The 18,031-nt window shown below is 40.0% G+C and overlaps 1 protein-coding gene across 1 annotated transcript; it reads right to left on the bottom strand.

The window, feature by feature from the left end:
- Window positions 1-6,984: 6,984 nt before the first annotated feature.
- pla2g1b (phospholipase A2 group IB) lies at window positions 6,985-7,815 on the bottom strand. Its single transcript, XM_023961104.1, has 4 exons — window positions 7,703-7,815; window positions 7,481-7,628; window positions 7,267-7,400; window positions 6,985-7,176 (listed from the first exon to the last, which is right to left on the bottom strand). The coding sequence occupies exons 1-4, from the start codon at window positions 7,749-7,751 to the stop codon at window positions 7,058-7,060; spliced, it is 450 nt and encodes a 149-aa protein (XP_023816872.1). The 5' UTR covers window positions 7,752-7,815; the 3' UTR covers window positions 6,985-7,057.
- Window positions 7,816-18,031: the final 10,216 nt, after the last annotated feature.

Genomic DNA, 18,031 nt, shown 5'->3' with positions numbered 1-18,031 from the left:
TCAAGAAACTCTGCTGTGACGTTTCTTTAACACCACTAATAAATATGCACAGTTGTGCAATATCTGTATCTGTGCTTTCATCAACAGTGACCAAAAATGCAATAACCCTTTTGCTATCTTAGATGACCCCACCCTTTCATTGACGTGTTCTCCCTACCATGACAAAGGTGGATAAAGGTGGACAGATTTCATGTAATCCATGGACACCAGTGAAGATCAAAAATCATTGAAGAAAAAAGGTTCAGAGACCGTCTAGTGGGTCTAGATGACCCAACTCCCAATGTCAAAGTGCCGAGGATAGCACAAGGGTTAAATGGCTGGATTCCTTCATTTGGCACCCAAGTCTCATCAGAGATGTTGTATCTGCAATCGTAATCCTTGACAGACCTATGCTAGATAAGTTCGACTGCTTTTTGGGGCACAAAACTTCTGCAGCCTTCAGCATTTTTTAGTAAGTTCACTATCCGAAAATGGTGTGGATGTTTGCTCCAACGTTTTTGCAATAAGGTAGCTAGGTGTTTCTGCTCCATCATCGACGGCACGGCTGCAGTAAATGCAGACAGTTATATTGTCAGTCCAGATAATAGTTGGTAAATCTTCTCTTTTCTTAACTTCCCCTGCAAATGGTGAAACTTTTCTTTATGGTGAGTCTCATAGTGGTGCTGAATTCAGACATGCCTCTGGTTTGTCAGAAAATTCAGAACCCCTGTTGTTAAATTAAAATATGTCCAACACAAGAGGCCTTCAGCTCTCATCTGTTTGCCCAGCTGTTGGACAGGACAAGTTTTAAAAAAAAAAGATTCAAACCTTATAATCATTGTCAAAATATTAAAACAAAAAATATCAGCTGCTGGTAGTATTTCCCGACACTCTTTTTACGAGTATCCGAACCTTTAAAACACTCCATGATCGTAAGAATTTATGTTTTTCCCAACAAAAAAGAGCTTCCCCTAACTGGATTACAGCACAGACAAATAAAAGAAAAATACCAAAATGCAACACTGTATATGCATAAATTGTTGTTGTTAGAAACAAGGAAAATCTCAATGACACAAAGTACAATGACAGCCAAACGGCTTGGAGTCATTCTCTCTGTTTAAGCTTTTTTTTTTTTTTTTTTCAAATACAAGCACAGAATGAAAACAAAACAATGTGCTTGAAATGGATTGGGTAGAAGAAAAAGTCTTGTATGTTCCCACCCACTTTTTACAACACCATAAATTGTGCACATATCCATTACAGTTTTTCTTTCTCAAAACATTCAATTTCCCATTTGTTATTTTTTATCATTTCTAGCCTCAGTGACATCTTGTAGGTTTTTTTAATACATGTAAATGTTTTTATTTGTTTTAAACCCTTATTCAATCCATTCCATTAATCCACCACACAACATATTGATAAGCACATTTACTTTTTTGTCGTAAGAATGAACTGCTTTTTCAAGTTCAGCTGTTTTCTTAAATCCTTAAACATTTGTTGTATGTTAGCTGGAAGTATGTTGTTCCTGGTTTTAAACATAACGAGTGCCGTTTTAAGTTTCACTAGTTCCAATAATTTCAATAAACCCGAGTTTAGAAACTGTGCATTCATATGTGTCCCATAATCCACACCACGAACTATTCGAATAGCTTTATTTTGCAAGATGTACAAAGAATGTAAATTTGTTTTGTAAGTATTTCGCCATACTTCTACTCTGCAATGTAAATATGGTATATTATCGATAAATATATTAGTAAATGTGCTTTGTGAGCAAGTGCATGACATGTTTTTCTTAACACTGCAATGCCTTAGAAAGTTTAACTATGACTTGCTCTATATTTGGCTTCCAGAATATTTTGTGGTCCATAATTACTCCAAGGAGCTAAAGTAGAGGGAGTCTTTCCACCACATGATTATCAGTAGCAACTTTTACTTCCAGATCTGCAGGAATATGGCGATTTCCAAAAATCATAATTTCTGTTTGTAAACACTGAGTGAGAGTTTATTTATGTCGAACCATTGTTTTAGTTTCCCCTGTTTTTATTACTTTTACAACTTCCTTGAGACTCCCCCCTGTGAATACTTGTGTTGTCGGCATATAAAAAGTTAAGTGTCAAAGTGTCAAAGACACTCAAAAACTTTTGAGTGTCTTTGACACAAGGTGTATGTCATTAAGATTTAAGATAAACAGTTTTGGACCCAATATTGACCCTTGTGGTACTCCACAGCTTAAATTCAGCAGGGGTGATTCACCATTTTCCAGTTGTACAAACTGCTACCTGTTTTTACTGTAACTGTTTAACCAATTTAATGCCTGTCCTTGTATTCCTTGTCTTTCCAATTTATTTAACAAAATTTTATCGTGTCAAAAGCCTTTTTCAGATCAATGAACACTGCCACTGTGGACTTCATGTTATCTGTGGCATTTATTATTTCTTTATTAATTGCGTAAACGCCATGGATGTTGATCTATTTTTTCTGAAACCAAATTGATCATCAGACATTAGTTTATGTTTTGTAAACTAAATTTTCCAGCCTTATGGGACCCCTCGGTCTGGGCCCCTAGGGTCAGCCACCTTTACCCCCTCTTTTTTCGGCGCCCCAGCTCCCAGACACCCCCCAAAATGTGACTGGACTGCAGCGGCTTTCAGTTGCTGTTTGTGGGCCTTTCTGTCTGAAGTTTAGTCTTCAACAAGTGAAATGCATGCTCAATTGGGTTAAAATCAGGTGACTGATTTGGCCATTCAAGAATATTCCACTTCTTTGCTTTAATAAACTCCTGAGTTGCTTTGGCTGTATGTTTTGGGTCATTGTCCATCTGTATTATGAAATGCCGCCCAATCAGTTTGGCTGCATTCACCTGGATCTGCGCAGACAGTATGTCTCTGAACACCTCAGAATTCATTGGGCTGCTTCTGTCCTGTGTCACGCCATCAATAAACACTAGTGTCCCAGTGCCACTAGCAGCCATGCACGGCCAGGCCATCACACTGCCTCCACAGTGTTTTACTGATGATGTAGTGTACTTTGGATCATGAGCTTCTCCACGCCTTCTCCAGACTTTTCTCTTGCCATCATTCTGGTAGAGGTTGATTTTGGCTTCATCTGTCCAAAGAATGTTTTTCCAGAACTGTGCTGGCTTTTTTAGATGCTTTTTAGCAAACTCCAATCTAGCCTTCCTATTCTTGAGGCTTATGAATGGCTTGCATCTTGCAGTGTACCCTCTGTATCCGCTTTCATGCAGTCTTCTTTTTTATGGTAGACTTGGATATTGATACGCCTATCTCCTGGAGAGTGTTGTTCACTTGGTTGGCTGTTGTGAACGGGTTCCTCTTCACCATGGAATTGATCCTGCGATAATCCAAAAGAATAAAAAATAAAATAAAATGGGAAACATCTCCGAAAGTGGTAGAGAAGAATGAGAAACCAAAGATCCTGTGGGACTTATAGATACAGACTGACAGGACGGTAATGGCGAACCAACCAGACATTATAGAACTGGATAAAGAGCAGAGGAAAGCCGTTGTTGTGAATGTGGCAGTACCAAATCATGGAAACATCAGAAAGAAGGAAAATAAGAAACAGGAGATATACCAGGGACTCAGAGAATAACTGAAGAAATCATGGAAAGTGAATGTGACAGTGGTAATTGGAGGACTCGGGGCAGTAACTCCCAAGGTGGAGGAGTGGCTACAGCAGATCCGCGGAAAGATCTGAGACCTCTCAGTACAGAAAAGGGGGTCAGCTGGTTGAGCAGGTCGGCCACTGTTCAAAAGATCGGCAGGTCAATCCCCACTCCCTCCAATCAACTGTTGCTATGTATGAGTGCGTCAGTGATGGTCAGATTGTCATGTAGGTGTGCACTGGAAACCTTCCCCAGGGCAGCTGGGGCAGGTTTCCAGTGCACACCTGCATGACACCCACATATAGACACAGACACAGAGACAGACACAGACAGACAGAATGTTTAACTGCTTAGAAATGGTTCTATAGCCTTTACCTTTTCGATGTTTGTCTATAATTTTGTTTCTAATGTCCTGGGACAATTCTCTCCTTCACTTTCTGTTGTCCATGTTCAGTGTGGTACACACCTTTTCACCAAACAGCAACGTGACTATTTGTCTCCCTTTAAATAGGCAGACTGACTGATTATGGGTTTGAAAACAGCTGTGATGTCAATTAAAGGACATGCCTGAGTTCATCATGACCCCCTGGGCAAATTAGTTCTCAGTCTTTTATGGAGGTACCATCATTTTTGTCCAGCCCTATTTCATTGGTTTGTTTTTTTAAATAATTCTGTTAATCAACAACTCAAAAGTAATGGCTGATTTTAATTATTTAATTTTCAATAAATTTTAATTTATTGTTACTTTTGAACGTTTCAAGTCATTTCAGTGAGCATTGTGGACTTTTGAAAAAGGTCACCTTGTAATCAATTATACAATTTTATCAAGTCCCTTTTTTACAGTGTAACCCTTTTGTTATCTTAGCTGACCCCACCCTTACATTGACGTGTTCTCCCTACCATGACAAAGGTGGTTAAAGGTGGAAAGATTTCATGTAATCCATGGACACCAGTGAAGATCACAAATCATTGAAGAAAAAAGGTTCAGCGCACTGTCTAGTGCAGGGGTGGGCAATTCCAGGCCTCGAGGGCCGGTGTGTCTGCATGATTTCCAGATAGTCTTGCCCTACTCATGGCTGATTACCTGGTTCAGGTGTGTCCAGCCAATAATCTTGCCCTACTCATGGCTGATTACCTGCTTCAGGTGTGTGCAGCCAATTAGAACATGCCAGAGCAGGGTATGCTGGAAAACATGCAGGAATGCGGCCCTCAGTGCCCGCCTCTGGTCTAGTGGGTCTAGATCAGTGTTTTTCAACCTTTTTTGAGCCAGGGCACACTTTAACCTTGACAAAAATCCCGCGGCACACCAGCAACCCAAAAAAAAAATTAAAGCAGAAACTCATAGTCTGTTTTGATCTACAGCCCCCCCCCCCCCCCCCCGGCAATCTGACGTGCATTTTTGTGATAATTGTGGCAGAAAAAGCAGGAAGTTGCAGATGTTTTTTCTAAAAGATGTGATAAAAGTTAAGTTACATACAAACTGTATGTTCGTTGTGGTTTCTATCCGTGTAACGAGGACGACTCATATACGCTGAGGCGTTGTCCCTTTAAGCCAATGCATCATGGGAGATGTAGTGTGAATACGGCGAGAAAACGGCAGAAAGACTTGCGTCTCTGAGCTTCATGGTTTTGTTCACTTGTTCCACGGTCTGATACCGGATTCTGTGGAAAGCTAAACCGCTAAAGACGAGCTTTAGCTGGTGTTTTTGTTGGAACTGAGAGAGTTATGAGCTAAATTGGAACAAGGAAGTGAAGACTTTTAACACTTCTGATTGGTCAGACTGATGACATGTGATTAAGCCTTCAAGAATAATTGGTGGAGTCGTGGAGACAGTAAAAGCTGCGGGACTTTTCAGAAAACAGTTATAGCTGCAGGTAAATTGCGGTGTCGTCATTTTTATCAAAATGTCTTTAATAGAATCAATTAAACACAAAGAAAAAAGTATTTTATGATCTTTTATATTCCTAACTACTCAGTGTTTTATCAGGACCTGTTTGGATGAACAAAAAGCTGATTTCCTGGAGATGGTTAATGTTTTTAGATCAGTTAATGAGGGCAATTTTCCATGGCACACTTGACAATCTTCCACGGCACACTAGTGTGCCGCGGCACACTGGTTGAAAAACACTGGTCTAGATGACCCAACTCCCAATGTTAAAGTGCCTAGGATAGCACAAGGGTTAATATCTAAGGGTTAATGATGCATCATTCATACAGAAAAAAACAAAATGACTCATTAACAATCAGGGCTGTCAACACTAGGTAAACCTTCTATCACCAATCCCCTCTAACATCTTGTCTTGTCTTGTCTTGGATCAAAAGTTTGGACACACCTTCCCATTCATTTGAATGACAAGGTGTGTCCAAACTTTTGGTCTGTACTGTATGTGTGCATATTTCAATCATTTGTCGAATTTTGGATTGTTTTATCGCCAACTTACTTTTAGGTTAACTGCTTATTTTACTGAATGTATGGTTTAATAAAATGAGTTATATCGCTAGTGGAGACATCACATGATTCCTCATGGGAGGAGAGCACTACCATCTTGGTGAGGTCAAGATACTGCTGGAGTGCATGTATGTGAACACATTTTTTGCAAAATGCCAGTTCATGGTGCGGGTTTCCACCTGCCAAAATCGGAGAAATGAGTCCACGAAGGAGGAAGGCATGACATTTCACAGGTAAGTACTATAATTTTTTTCTTTTAATGCTGCAGGAGCTTCATAAAAAGTACACATGTTGACATGCATGATGCTGCAGGGCTATAATCAACATGCGGCATGATGTACAAATAATTTGCTGTCGACATAAATGCAAACTTTATTTAGGACTAGGCTATTATAGTAATTTAGATTTTTACATTTCTGACTCAGTGACTGAAGTTTTCTTGCAGGTTTCCAATGGATTCAGACTTAACGAAAAAAGTGGGCCTTAGCTATCAAAAGAAGTAACCCAGATTGATCACTGTGTACCAACATTGTTTATGTATTGTTGTTTGTGTATCTAAGATTATTTAAATGTCATACTTGGGGAAAACTTTAATAACGTTTTTAAAATAAAATGTATACTGGGTGAGATCCATAGGAAGAGCTTTACACCAGCTCAGATATTCACTGCAGATTATGTAAGAACTGTGATATCTGTATGTATGTATTCATAATTTTAGTTATAATATTTAAAAAGACATAAAAATGTTTGTTATTTTTGTTTTTTTTTAAATTAAAGCAAAGTTCTGAATCTTTTTTAAATCAGCTCTCCAGGACAGACGGCTTCTGTCTTTTTTGCAGTCGATGCAAAACTTAAAGAACATTACCCTCTATTGGTGATTATTTTTACAAGCACGTATAACAGAATTCTGCAAAAAAGCCAGAAGAGTGATACATTTATAAATAAATTTTAATCAATATCTAAGATCTCTTGGGTATCATGGTTCTGTTAAAGATAAAGATCTTTATTGACACCGATCACTGGGCAGGTGCTCATGCTCAGGGTGCCAGGTTGAAATGCCAAAACACTCCGCTGCTTTCCTGTCACATTCACAGATGAACATCTCACACTCATCATTGCTGCCTATAAAAGAAAAAAAATGTATATTAGTCTTAGATAACCAGGAATTAAACAATTTCATTAAAAAAAAAAAAAGCTGAAACAGGAGTTTACTTGTGCATGTAAGCTTTTTGTTTGCTTCATCACATGTGTAGTCATAGATTTCCGTGTATGGGTTGTCCAGGATGGGCCAGCATTCAGGATGCTGCATGGCATCACTGTAACACTGATCATGCACTTGGCAGCACCTAACAGTTCAAAGGTTAAAGTTCAGAATCCATCAGTTTTGTTAAAACAGTGTGAGTTTATATAGCACTTGGATTGTGACCTGTCGAGTTCATCAACAGGGTTGCCAGAGCCTCCAAGTCCACAGTAGCAGCCATAGTCCGCATAGTCAAGAGCTGGCCAGCTATCAGGTTTCATGCATAGGATCATGGCTCTAAACTGGTGAAGTGCTCTGTAGTCCAGAGAGTGGACTGAGGCACAATAACATAGTTTAGATGAGATTGCCCAACAGTGTCCACATTTGAAAAGCTTTTATCAAACTCACCCACAGAAAGACCCACAGCCAAGAAAAAGACAGTCACACAGGTATTCATCCTAAAAGGGTCCCCAGCAGAGTGGCTCTTGGTCTCAGAACGGGCTGCTTATAAACATCAGCTATGCAATGTTATCCGTCAGCTGTTCATACAACACAAGGTCACAGAAATTCAGAAACTCAAATAAGAGGCAGCAGGTGTGAAGATGCCAAACATTCTCACAGCCAGTAACTATTTTGTAAAGAGAGATACAGCACACAGGGAGAGATACAGCACTGAATTACTCCTTGGGCGAGAACCCCCTGAGCGCCGACCCACACACTATTGGACTCACAACTGAATTTTGTTCGTCCACGTCAGCTTGATAGAAACAAATATTTAAAACTATATAATATATCGATTTCAACTTCACAGAAGAATTGGTTGCTGTTTTTAATCCTCTGATTGGCACATTTCTAGTTATGACTGGTTAAAAAAGGTTTGGTCACCATAGAGATGTAGTAAATGGTAAATATTCATCTTTAAAGCTACATACAGAATTATGAAAATTCCCTTAACTTATTATAGAACCCAACATGATGGAAAGGAATAAAAAATTAACTCACTTGAAGAAAATGTTGATGTTAGGCTGCCACAAAAATTATTATTAAAGCAATGACTAATCTGAAGTTATTTGGCTCATTAGCATCTTATGACAGTAGCAGCATGCTGTATAACTATCATAGCTCATTCAACATTTATGAACTACTGATACAATAAAACCTTAGTGTTACAGCAGAAACACAAGTCTTGACGTCCTGAGGGCTAACACTAATGCTACAAGTAAAGGTAGAGCAAAAGTTTTAGAAGAAAATAAAAGTGTAAAAATGAACAATGATGTCAGTTGCTACATTTAGGCCTATGTCAGTTTTAGTCATCCACGACAACAACGTTTTGGTCATTTTGCTACCTTTAAACCGACTTTGGCAATGTGTGTTTAAGCAACCCCTCTCAATGAAGAGTGTATGCGTGAACGTGTGTATATGTGTGTTTTGAGCTTCCGTGTTGAAAACTTTCACGTTCATGTGTCACTATGCAAGTTCTATGTAAAAACACACGTCCACTGAACAAACGTCGAAAGTTAAAAAAAGTCAGACTTTAACCAATAAGGGACTCATATTTGGTAGTGCAGTGTTTTTCAACCTTTTTTGAGCCAAGGCACACTTTATCCTTGACAAAAATCCCACGGCACACCAGCATCCAAAAATTAAAAAAGGAGAAACTCTACAGTCTGTATTGATGAGCAGTCCCTTTGCAATCTCACCTGTATTTTTGTGATAATTGAGGCTAAAAAGCTAGAAGTTGCAGCTGTTTTTTCTAAAAGTTGAAATAAAAGTTAAGTTAGTTTTCAGTAATAATTTTCAGCTTAATTATTTGAGATTTTACCATGGTAGTTGTTTTTTCCTCCAGTTTATTGACATGCAATTTTACATAACCTCACAGATAAAACAAATGTATTCTTTCTAAATAGTGATTTATGTTTTAAATATCTTTTCTTAAATGTTGGCGCGAAAGCAACAATAATTTTTGAACAATATGATCACAATATTTTTGATAAAATTTACACAAAAAACTAAAATATTTATGTCTATTGTACCAACACAAAAAGTGAACATGTTGAAGTTTTATTAGTTTTTCTTTTGTCTTAATCAAAAGTGAAGTCTTTGAAAACTTAAAAAAATTATTTTTAGATGATTAAAGTGTTTCAATTTAGTTTAATTGTGTCTGGTAACCACTTCACCTTAATCCTGTTTCTTAAAACTTCTTATTACTTCTACTTAAGTTTAACATAAAATAAATAAAATAATCCAGACGTTATTAGAAAAGTGTTTCAGTTAGAAAGATAACTTGGACCAAACTCTGGGATGTTGGCTGTTAATAAACACAAACCTTGAAGGAGAACTAAACTGTTGACCTCTGATTTCATCAAGAAGATGTAAAAACTTTTTGATGTTTTTGTTGTGGTTTCAAAACTTTTAATAGGGAAGACTCATCGTAGCGCAGACATGCTGTCACTTTAACATAATGTATCATGGGAATGGGGTGGTGCAAAAATTGACACCGAAGCCAGAAAGACTCGCATCTCTGAGCTTTATTATTTTGATCATTTTTTCCACGGCTTGATACCGGATTCTGCTGAAAGCTGCGCCGCTAAAGACGAGCTTTAGCTGTTATTTTTGTTGGAACTGAGAGACTTTACAAGCTAAATAAGGAAGTGAGGATACTAACCACTACTAAATGGTCAGACTGACGTATGATTAGGGGTCCAAGAATGATTGACAGAGACAGTTGAAGGGGCGGGACTTTTCCGAAAACAGAGCTAAAACTGCGGCTAAATCGCGGTACAGTCATTCTTATCAAAGATTAGAATTTAATAGAATTAAATAAACAGAAAGAAAAAAGTATTTTATGATCTTTCATATTCCTACAGCACACTTGGGGCGGCCGTGGTGCAGCGGTAGGGCGGTCGTCCCATGATCGTAAGGTTGCAGGTTCGATTCCCGCCTTGTACGCCCATGAGTCGAAGTGTCCTTGGGCAAGACACTGAACCCCACCTTGCCTCTGGTGGTAGGCGGGCGCCTGTGTTTGGCAGCGGAGCGACCACCAGTGTGTGACTGTGTGTGTGAATGTGTGTGTGACTGGGTGAATGGGTCTGTGACTGTAAAGCGCTTTGTCCTTGTAGGAAGAAAGGCGCTATATAAGTATACGCCATTTACCATTTACCACTAGTGTAAAGCGGCACACCGGTTGAAAAACACTGTGGTAGTTACATATGGAAGTGCCAACCATTTGAATATTGATCATGGGACTTTTATGTCTTTTATGTATCGGAACAGACCTGTGAAAGAAAAAGCCTGGAGCTTCGACATTTCATACCAAACCTCTTCCAACTGAAAGTGGTGGACATGCGCTAGTAATCAGTAATAAAGAAAAAGAAGTCCCTTTCTGCTCCTGCAGTGTGAACTCCATGAGGCAAATATGTGTTCAAGAACACGAGTTTGGCGGATTCTGGAACGTGCATCACGTCTGGTGTGAACGTAGCATTAGTCGCACTGGATCAATAGCTGCACTTTTGGGATAAATGTATTTAACAAAATATGGGACCAAGAAAGGACATTTTATCTTAAAAGGCAAATCATAATAACAGGATATATAGCGAATATATGAAATAAAGACTGAATAAATGTATGCTTCAATACCATAAAACAATTACATTCATTTAGCTTTATGAAACATAGGAGGACTCTAGTATAGTAGAGCAACATATGAACAATTAGTCAGATAATCGTAGCATAAAGAACATGCTAACAAGTCAACTAAACCCTTTATATCGCTTCAAACTACCAAGTCTTCATCCTCTGTGTTGATTTGGAACAATTCCACTAAGCCCAGTGTAAGACTGAGCTGCATTTCTTCTGTGTTGCTGTCAGTTGCAAATACTGATACACACACCTACAGTGCCCTCTAGCAGTGGTTGCTATTTATTTGTAAAAAGTTACACCCCCCAGTGAAACTATGCAAAAAAACTGTGACTTACGCACTGAAACATATGGTGTATAAATGTTTGAGATACACTGTATTATAAACAAAGGGGTGCATGATTTTATAGTGGTTAGCACTTTCGCCTCTGTTAGCAGGTTATGTGGTACCTGGACTACCGTGTCAACTTTACCTGGATAATTTCCTCCAGAATCAAATAAGTCACACCAAACAATTCCTCTTTCTCCGACTTCACTCTAAGCCAACACACAGCTGTGAGTGATCCCCTCATTTATTTAGACACACCCATGTTCATTTATCCAACACACATGGACAACAAACAAAACAGCAAATAACACAAACCACTTTCAAAATAAAATACACACTAGAAAAACAAATGCAAAACAAAGGAGACATTGAGATCACATTCCAACATCCTCACAGCAGTAGCGGTTTTAGGCACGATGCAATCAGTGTTGCCAGATAGAGTCACAGTTTTCCAGCCCAAAAGTCATCTGAAAACCGCCAGACTCGTCCAAAAACCGCCCAACGGGGGGGGGGGGGGGGGGGTTCACATCCTCTTAACTGCAGAGGATGTGAACAGGTGAACAGGTAGAGAGGCGGGGTAGGGGCTTTGGCTTCAAACTCTGTCAGATGGAAACACGGGCGTCAGATTAAGACAGGAGTTGAAGCAGAGACTTTCTCTGTGATAATTTTATCAACTCAAACATGGAAACATGATTACCAAATAGAACTCTTCAAAATAATAAACATGATCTCTCCACATTCTCTGTGCATTGATGTAAACAGACATCGCTCCATGCAGCGATCAGACCATAACTTTAGCTCCGCCCACACGCGACCACGGTATCATCCTTTGAAGAACACAATTTCTAAGAGGAGGGGCATTGCACACCCCCAACAGGTTCTAATGACAGAGCCCATTATCGTCTCTGCCTGGTGTGTACACGGAGCTTCAGTACATAAGACTCCAACAGGCACACAGCCTAACGTAGTCCGTTATTATATATTCGTGAGGGGAAAAACCCGCCGAACCGACCCTAAAACCGCCCAAATTATGCATGCCCGCCCAAAGCCATTTTTACCCGCAAATTTAGAACCAAAACGGCCCAATTGGGCGGAAAACCACCCAATCTGGCAACACTGGATGCAATTGCCTGGGGCACAAATTTAAAGGGGGCGGGCGGCTCAGTGCTTTGAAACAAACAAAAAATCTGCACCGCTATTGGTTTTCAATTAACTTTTAAATCACAGTTTGGAACCGCCTGAAACCTGCGAACTGATGCCCCATGCAGCTGCATGAACTCCTGTCTTTGAGAAGGTGCCGCAAATGTCTGTGAAGAAAAGGGGGAGGGGTGGTAGGCGCAGGCTGCGGGTGAAAGGGTGCACGGAAGCACAGCCTCGATTGCGCAACACCTGGATCATCGTGTGCCTTTAGATTACTCAGCTCATGAGTAATCAGGCCCACCCAACCCTGGGCTGGGTGGGCCTGGCCCCCTTGCTGGGGGGGGGGGGGGGGCCCTACCCGCCAATTTTAACTGCACCCCCCTTAGTACACACACCCCTCCCCCCTCAATATATACATCCCAACATAAACACACACACATGCACACACACACCCTCTCAAACACACATACACGCACACACATTTTGCAAGGAAGGTGGGACCTGGGTCCATCTGTCCCCTGCCTCTTCCCTGGTGGGGGGTACGGGCCCCTTTGCAACGGCGGCCGTGTCCCCGGGGTGCCGGCTTCCTGGGCCCGGCGGTGCTCTCTCCGCGCGGTGGGGGGGTTCACATTACATCTGAGCCGGGGGTGTGTGGTCCCTGGGGGGGGTGGGTTCTGGTCCTCGCTCCTGAGTGCTGGGCCCCGCCAAATTTCCAACTGCGGCCGAGCCTGGTCGGGCCATATTTACAACACCCCTTGTGGGCCCTCTTTTTTTCCCGGGGTTCCCCCCTCCTGGGCGGGGGCGGCGGGCCCCCTGCCTCGCTCCTCCCTGGACCAACCGTGGGCCGGGCGGATGGCTGCCTGGAGTGCGGAGCGGGTCTCCCTTGGGGGGTCCTGGCTCGTACCGGGGGTTGGGGCGGGGGGATGCCCGGAACTCCTGGGTGGTGGTGGGGTGCTCGTTTGGGGCTGTGGGCGTCCTTCTCCGGTGGGGCCCTGCGTTGGGTTCTCCCGGCGCGGCGGGGGGGCTGCTCTCCTGGTTGGGCTGGGGCGGCGCTCTCTTTCCATCCGTGCCTCCCTGGCCTCTGGCTCTGGGGGCCTTGCGGCGGCCCTGCTGGCCCTGGCCTGGGTGGCGGGCTTGGTCGCCCGGGCGGCGGTTGTTCCCTGCCGGTTCCCGTGTGGCGTTGGGGGGATTCCGGCTGCCGCTGCTGCTGCGGTGGGGGTCTTGGGGTGGGGATGGCTGGGCACTCTCCCTCCTTCTTTTCACGTTCCACCATCCATTTTAGAAGAACATAAACACTCACCTGAGCACTGGTGTTAGCTCACCTTTGCACTAACAGTTTGCATGACTGAATGACTGAAATATTTCACACTAGTTGGTTTTAAGGCATAAGTATGCGTGTGTGAACACTATCTGTTTTGTGTACATGTCGACAGGTGGACATTTTTGCAGCTAGCAGGTGTGTTTATAACATTTGAGTGTGTGTGTGGACGGGCCCCGCCCTTTTTGTACTGCATTTGAACCTTACCATAATGATTAACAACCAGTAAACTTGTTGCTGTATGCTGCTTCATGGTCTTATCCCCCTTCCCCTCCTATTATCACCCCCCTACCCCCCCTCTCTCTAGCGTCCCTCTCTCTTCTTCCCCTCTTTCCTTTTCCGTCCGGTCCAACACCAAAGATTTTCAGACATGATTGAAATTAATAAAGTTTGGCCTCAATTACAAAAGGGGTTTATTCAGACATACCTTTGGTTTGTCTGAAGATTAATAAACCCTCTTGTTAAAGCAAAATATGTCCAACTCAAGAGGCCCTCAGCTCTCATCTGTCTGCCCAGCTGTTGGACAGGACAAGTTAAAAAAAAAAACAAAAAAAAAAAAAAACATGGAAACATGAACTAGACTTGAGACCAGGTAGAGTCACCATAGAGGGCAACGAACTGCTCACCTTTTCCCCAATAGCTCATTAGCCTGCAGCCTTTATATGGACTACCTCACCCTTCAGCCAACATCAGTCTGTCTGCTTCCTGCGGCAGAGTAAACTGACCCAAGCCAAGCCAAGGCATTTTCTGCATGCTGACTCACTTGTTTCTCCAGATATTACTACCAGTTCCGTCTAAAAGTTTTAATAGCTTAACTTTAGCGTGTTCAATAAATGTTTGTGTTGTTCGGCCTGCAACCTAAAGCGTGTTTTGGATTTAGGCCCCCATGTGCAATTGAGTTTGACACCCCTGCAATACAAGTATATCAAATTCATGCATTATTTTGTGTAAAAAGGCCAAATAAAAATATTGAACACAAAAGGATGCGGGGGGGGGAGACAGTAAGAAGGTACTGGTTGAAGTCCTGGCCGGGACCGTTGTGTGTGGGAGCTTCCTGTGCATGGGATTCTTTGGGCACAGTCCCACAGTCTTCCTACAGTCCAAAAACTTGCTTCATAGGTGAATTGGTGACTTTATATTGCCTCCAGGTGTGAATGTGTGGCCCTGTGACAGACTAGTGACCAATTCAGGGAGCACCCTGCCTTCACCCAACAGTAGCTGGGATAGGCTCCAGCAACCCCATGACCCCAAAAGGAATTCAGCAGATTTGGAAAATGGATGAATATATATATACAATGAATTTATACATGTATATACAAACTATATACATAAAGTTTGTTACTGACTTAAAGTCACGTTCTGTGCTAAAATTCTTTACTTAGTGTTCAGGATATGTTAATAATCTTGTTGATCACCATCACTGTATACAAATCACAAGCAAAATGAAACAAATAATAAAATATAAACAGAACCGAAAAGATTTCACTTCATGTTCCAATTCTTGATTTATTGCAGTCAAACTGTACATATGTGGCAAACATGTTCTTTGTTTACACACTGGTTAAGTTATACAAGACAACTTCTATATTACCAAATAATTACCATGCCGTAAGTAAATAATTTTAATATTAAATAAAATTACTTAAACCTTTTTCTGTTTATTTAAATTATTACATCAAAATTGAAAACTAACTTAATAAAAATAATAATCCATAAAAAGTACCATCTAATAAATATTATTAAGTGCATTTTAACAATTTGAACACATAGACATAAAAAGTAACAAAAGTAACAGTGAAAACTACAGCAGTGCTTCATTGGTCTTTAACCTAAATATTCTTATTTTTAATTGCCTAACGTTCAATGATTGCATTTATTTTCTGTTTCTGATTTCATTTGCAAACATGGAATTGTTTTTTTTTTTTCACTTTTGCATTTAATGAGCCAAACTTTTTTTTTTCTGGAAAACTATACCCAGAGCAGTCTGTGAACAACTGCAGGGTGATTATATAAGCCTGGGATGGCTGAGAAATGTTCCAGCCTCAGTTAGGTTTGTACAGGAAATACAATGAGTGCAGAGGTTTACATCTCAGCCACATTATCTTCTTTCAGGTGTCCTTGAAGATTATGCAACTTGCTGATTATATTTTTTTGCTACAATTTGTTCAAGTTTTCAGAAACTAAAGAATCAAGAGTTCTGAATGTGTCGAGACCAAATAAATAAAACAAAATTGAATGATTAAATTTACTACCATTGGTTAAATTTTACTCATTTATTTTTGGCTTTTGGAGTATGACTCCAGAGCATTTTTTTCCTTCAAAACAAGGTGCAACATTAAAATGCAGACTTTGTCAGTACAAAACATTTAAGGCAACTGTTCAATTAAAATCAACAGTTAACCTGTTCAGAATTTTTTGGCATAACCTAAGTGTATTTGTAAATCTTTTTCTATTTGTGGCTTGTGTAGTGGTTAGCGGTCTAGCTTTAAGCAAGAAGGCTCTGTGTCCAATACCAGCTATGGAGTTTGCATGTACCCACTGTGCATGTGTGGGTTTCTCCAGGCACTCCAGCTTACATGAATTATAAATCAATTGGTGACTGTAAATTGTCCCTATGTGTAAATGTGAGGATGGTTGTCTGTCACTGTCACTGCAATGTACAGGTAACCCATTTAGGGTATCCCTTCACCCAACAGCGACTCGGATAGGCTCCAGCATCCCAGGGACCCCAACAGGAATTAAGCAAGTTTGGAAATGGATGGATGGATATAGAGGTTATGAACAGCACGGTAATTGACTTTCTTTAATTATTTCAAAATTAAACTAAAATTGAAAAATTGTATGATCATTCTCTCCATGGTAGATCATGTACCTAAACAAATGTGTATTTATTTATACATTTGTATGACATTAGTTGAGGTGCTTTACTTTAATCTACTCCACAAATGTGACACAACTCTTAGGTCCAGATGTGTTGGAATCTTTAGTGTTGAAAAACTACACTGAATTGAGCTGAAACAGAGGGCAAATTATAGCAAGGCATAAAATGGCGATATGTTTCTCAAATAGGACGCATCTATAAATGACCAAAACAACCAATAACATGAATGTAGATGGAAAAAATACCCTTTGCCTGTTTATATAGTGTTTCAAATGTAGTTAAAATGATGATGTCATAACATTTTAACAATAGGTTTCATTAAAATCCTGCTCCGATGAAAATTGTGTTTTTAACATGTTCTTGTGGCATTTTTCTGATTGATGATGGAGGATATACATAAAGTCTTAAAATTGCATTTCTTAGTATTTCTCTATTTAAATAGTTGTAAATCAGGACCAAAAAATTGAGTAGGAAAAAGAGCTTATTTCCTATACAGAAAATATGCTGAGAGGGCCACAAGCTAACTAGCCTGAGCTCTCAGCATCGGTAAGGGGAAGGGGGGCAGAGTTGCTCCACGCCAACGGTCCCGCTCACAAATCACAGTCGAATTTCTAATGAACTGAAACAATGTCCTACAAAATCACAAAAGTTTTTGGATTTTGCCAAAAAACAACATAATCATAATTACAAGACTGCTGAGAACAATTCTAAAATGGACCAAAAGATGATCGGAGTGGGACTTTAATCTTGTTTACATGCACACTAAATAAGTGATCTAATTTTTGATTTATTTAAGTAATATGTAGAGAGGATAATCTAACATCCTTGATTCGATAACATTTGGTATTTAAGGGTTTACTTTTAAAACTTATAACAGTAGATTATTTTAAATATTTACTTTAACAAGCTTAGATCTTTTTTTAAGTCTATTTTAAGTCAATTACAGCACAATGGCAACAAAAGTTATGTGTGAAATATGCTTCATAAATGTGGTGTTTTAAACAAGTAATTACTTCAGTTTTTTGCTGTAAATAAACATAAGACTTAAAAAATGCAATTTCGACCTTTTATGTGACAAAAAAATATCTCTCTAAATCCTAGAGAAACTATTTGTGGCTTACAAATTTGAAACTTTACACATTTTATACCTTTTAATTTAAATTAAAAAAAACTGAGATGCAGACGAAAAACTTTGCTTTTCTTTAAAGCAGTTAAGAATGTTAAAACAATGCCCTAAGTGACGAAAAGTTAACAAAATAATTCTACATATATACAAATTCTTATATATAATAATCTAGTTTGACTTTAGTATTTAAATAAGTCCTACATTTTCCTTTAAATTATGTTGGATCTTTATGGAGTCCTTTCTTACTTCAGCTCATAATGTCATTCAGAAACAAATCACAGGTTAAGGATGAACAGGAGGGTAGGGGG

This window comes from Oryzias latipes, chromosome 12, assembly GCF_002234675.1.
Source record: "Oryzias latipes chromosome 12, ASM223467v1".
Classification (NCBI taxonomy): Eukaryota; Metazoa; Chordata; class Actinopteri; order Beloniformes; family Adrianichthyidae; genus Oryzias; species Oryzias latipes.
Note: the sequence above shows the minus strand (reverse complement) of the source record. Positions and strands in the feature narration are given on the sequence as shown.

Bases quoted from the DNA above. Each gene is read 5' to 3' on its own strand.
- pla2g1b (XM_023961104.1), bottom strand. From the start codon at position 7,751: ATGAATACCTGTGTGACTGTCTTTTTCTTGGCTGTGGGTCTTTCTGTG. The intron at 7,629-7,702 runs GTGAGTTTGATA...ATTGTGCCTCAG, and splicing joins GGCTGTGGGTCTTTCTGTGG to TCCACTCTCTGGACTACAGA. The intron at 7,401-7,480 runs GTCACAATCCAA...TTGAACTGTTAG, and splicing joins CCTGTTGATGAACTCGACAG to GTGCTGCCAAGTGCATGATC.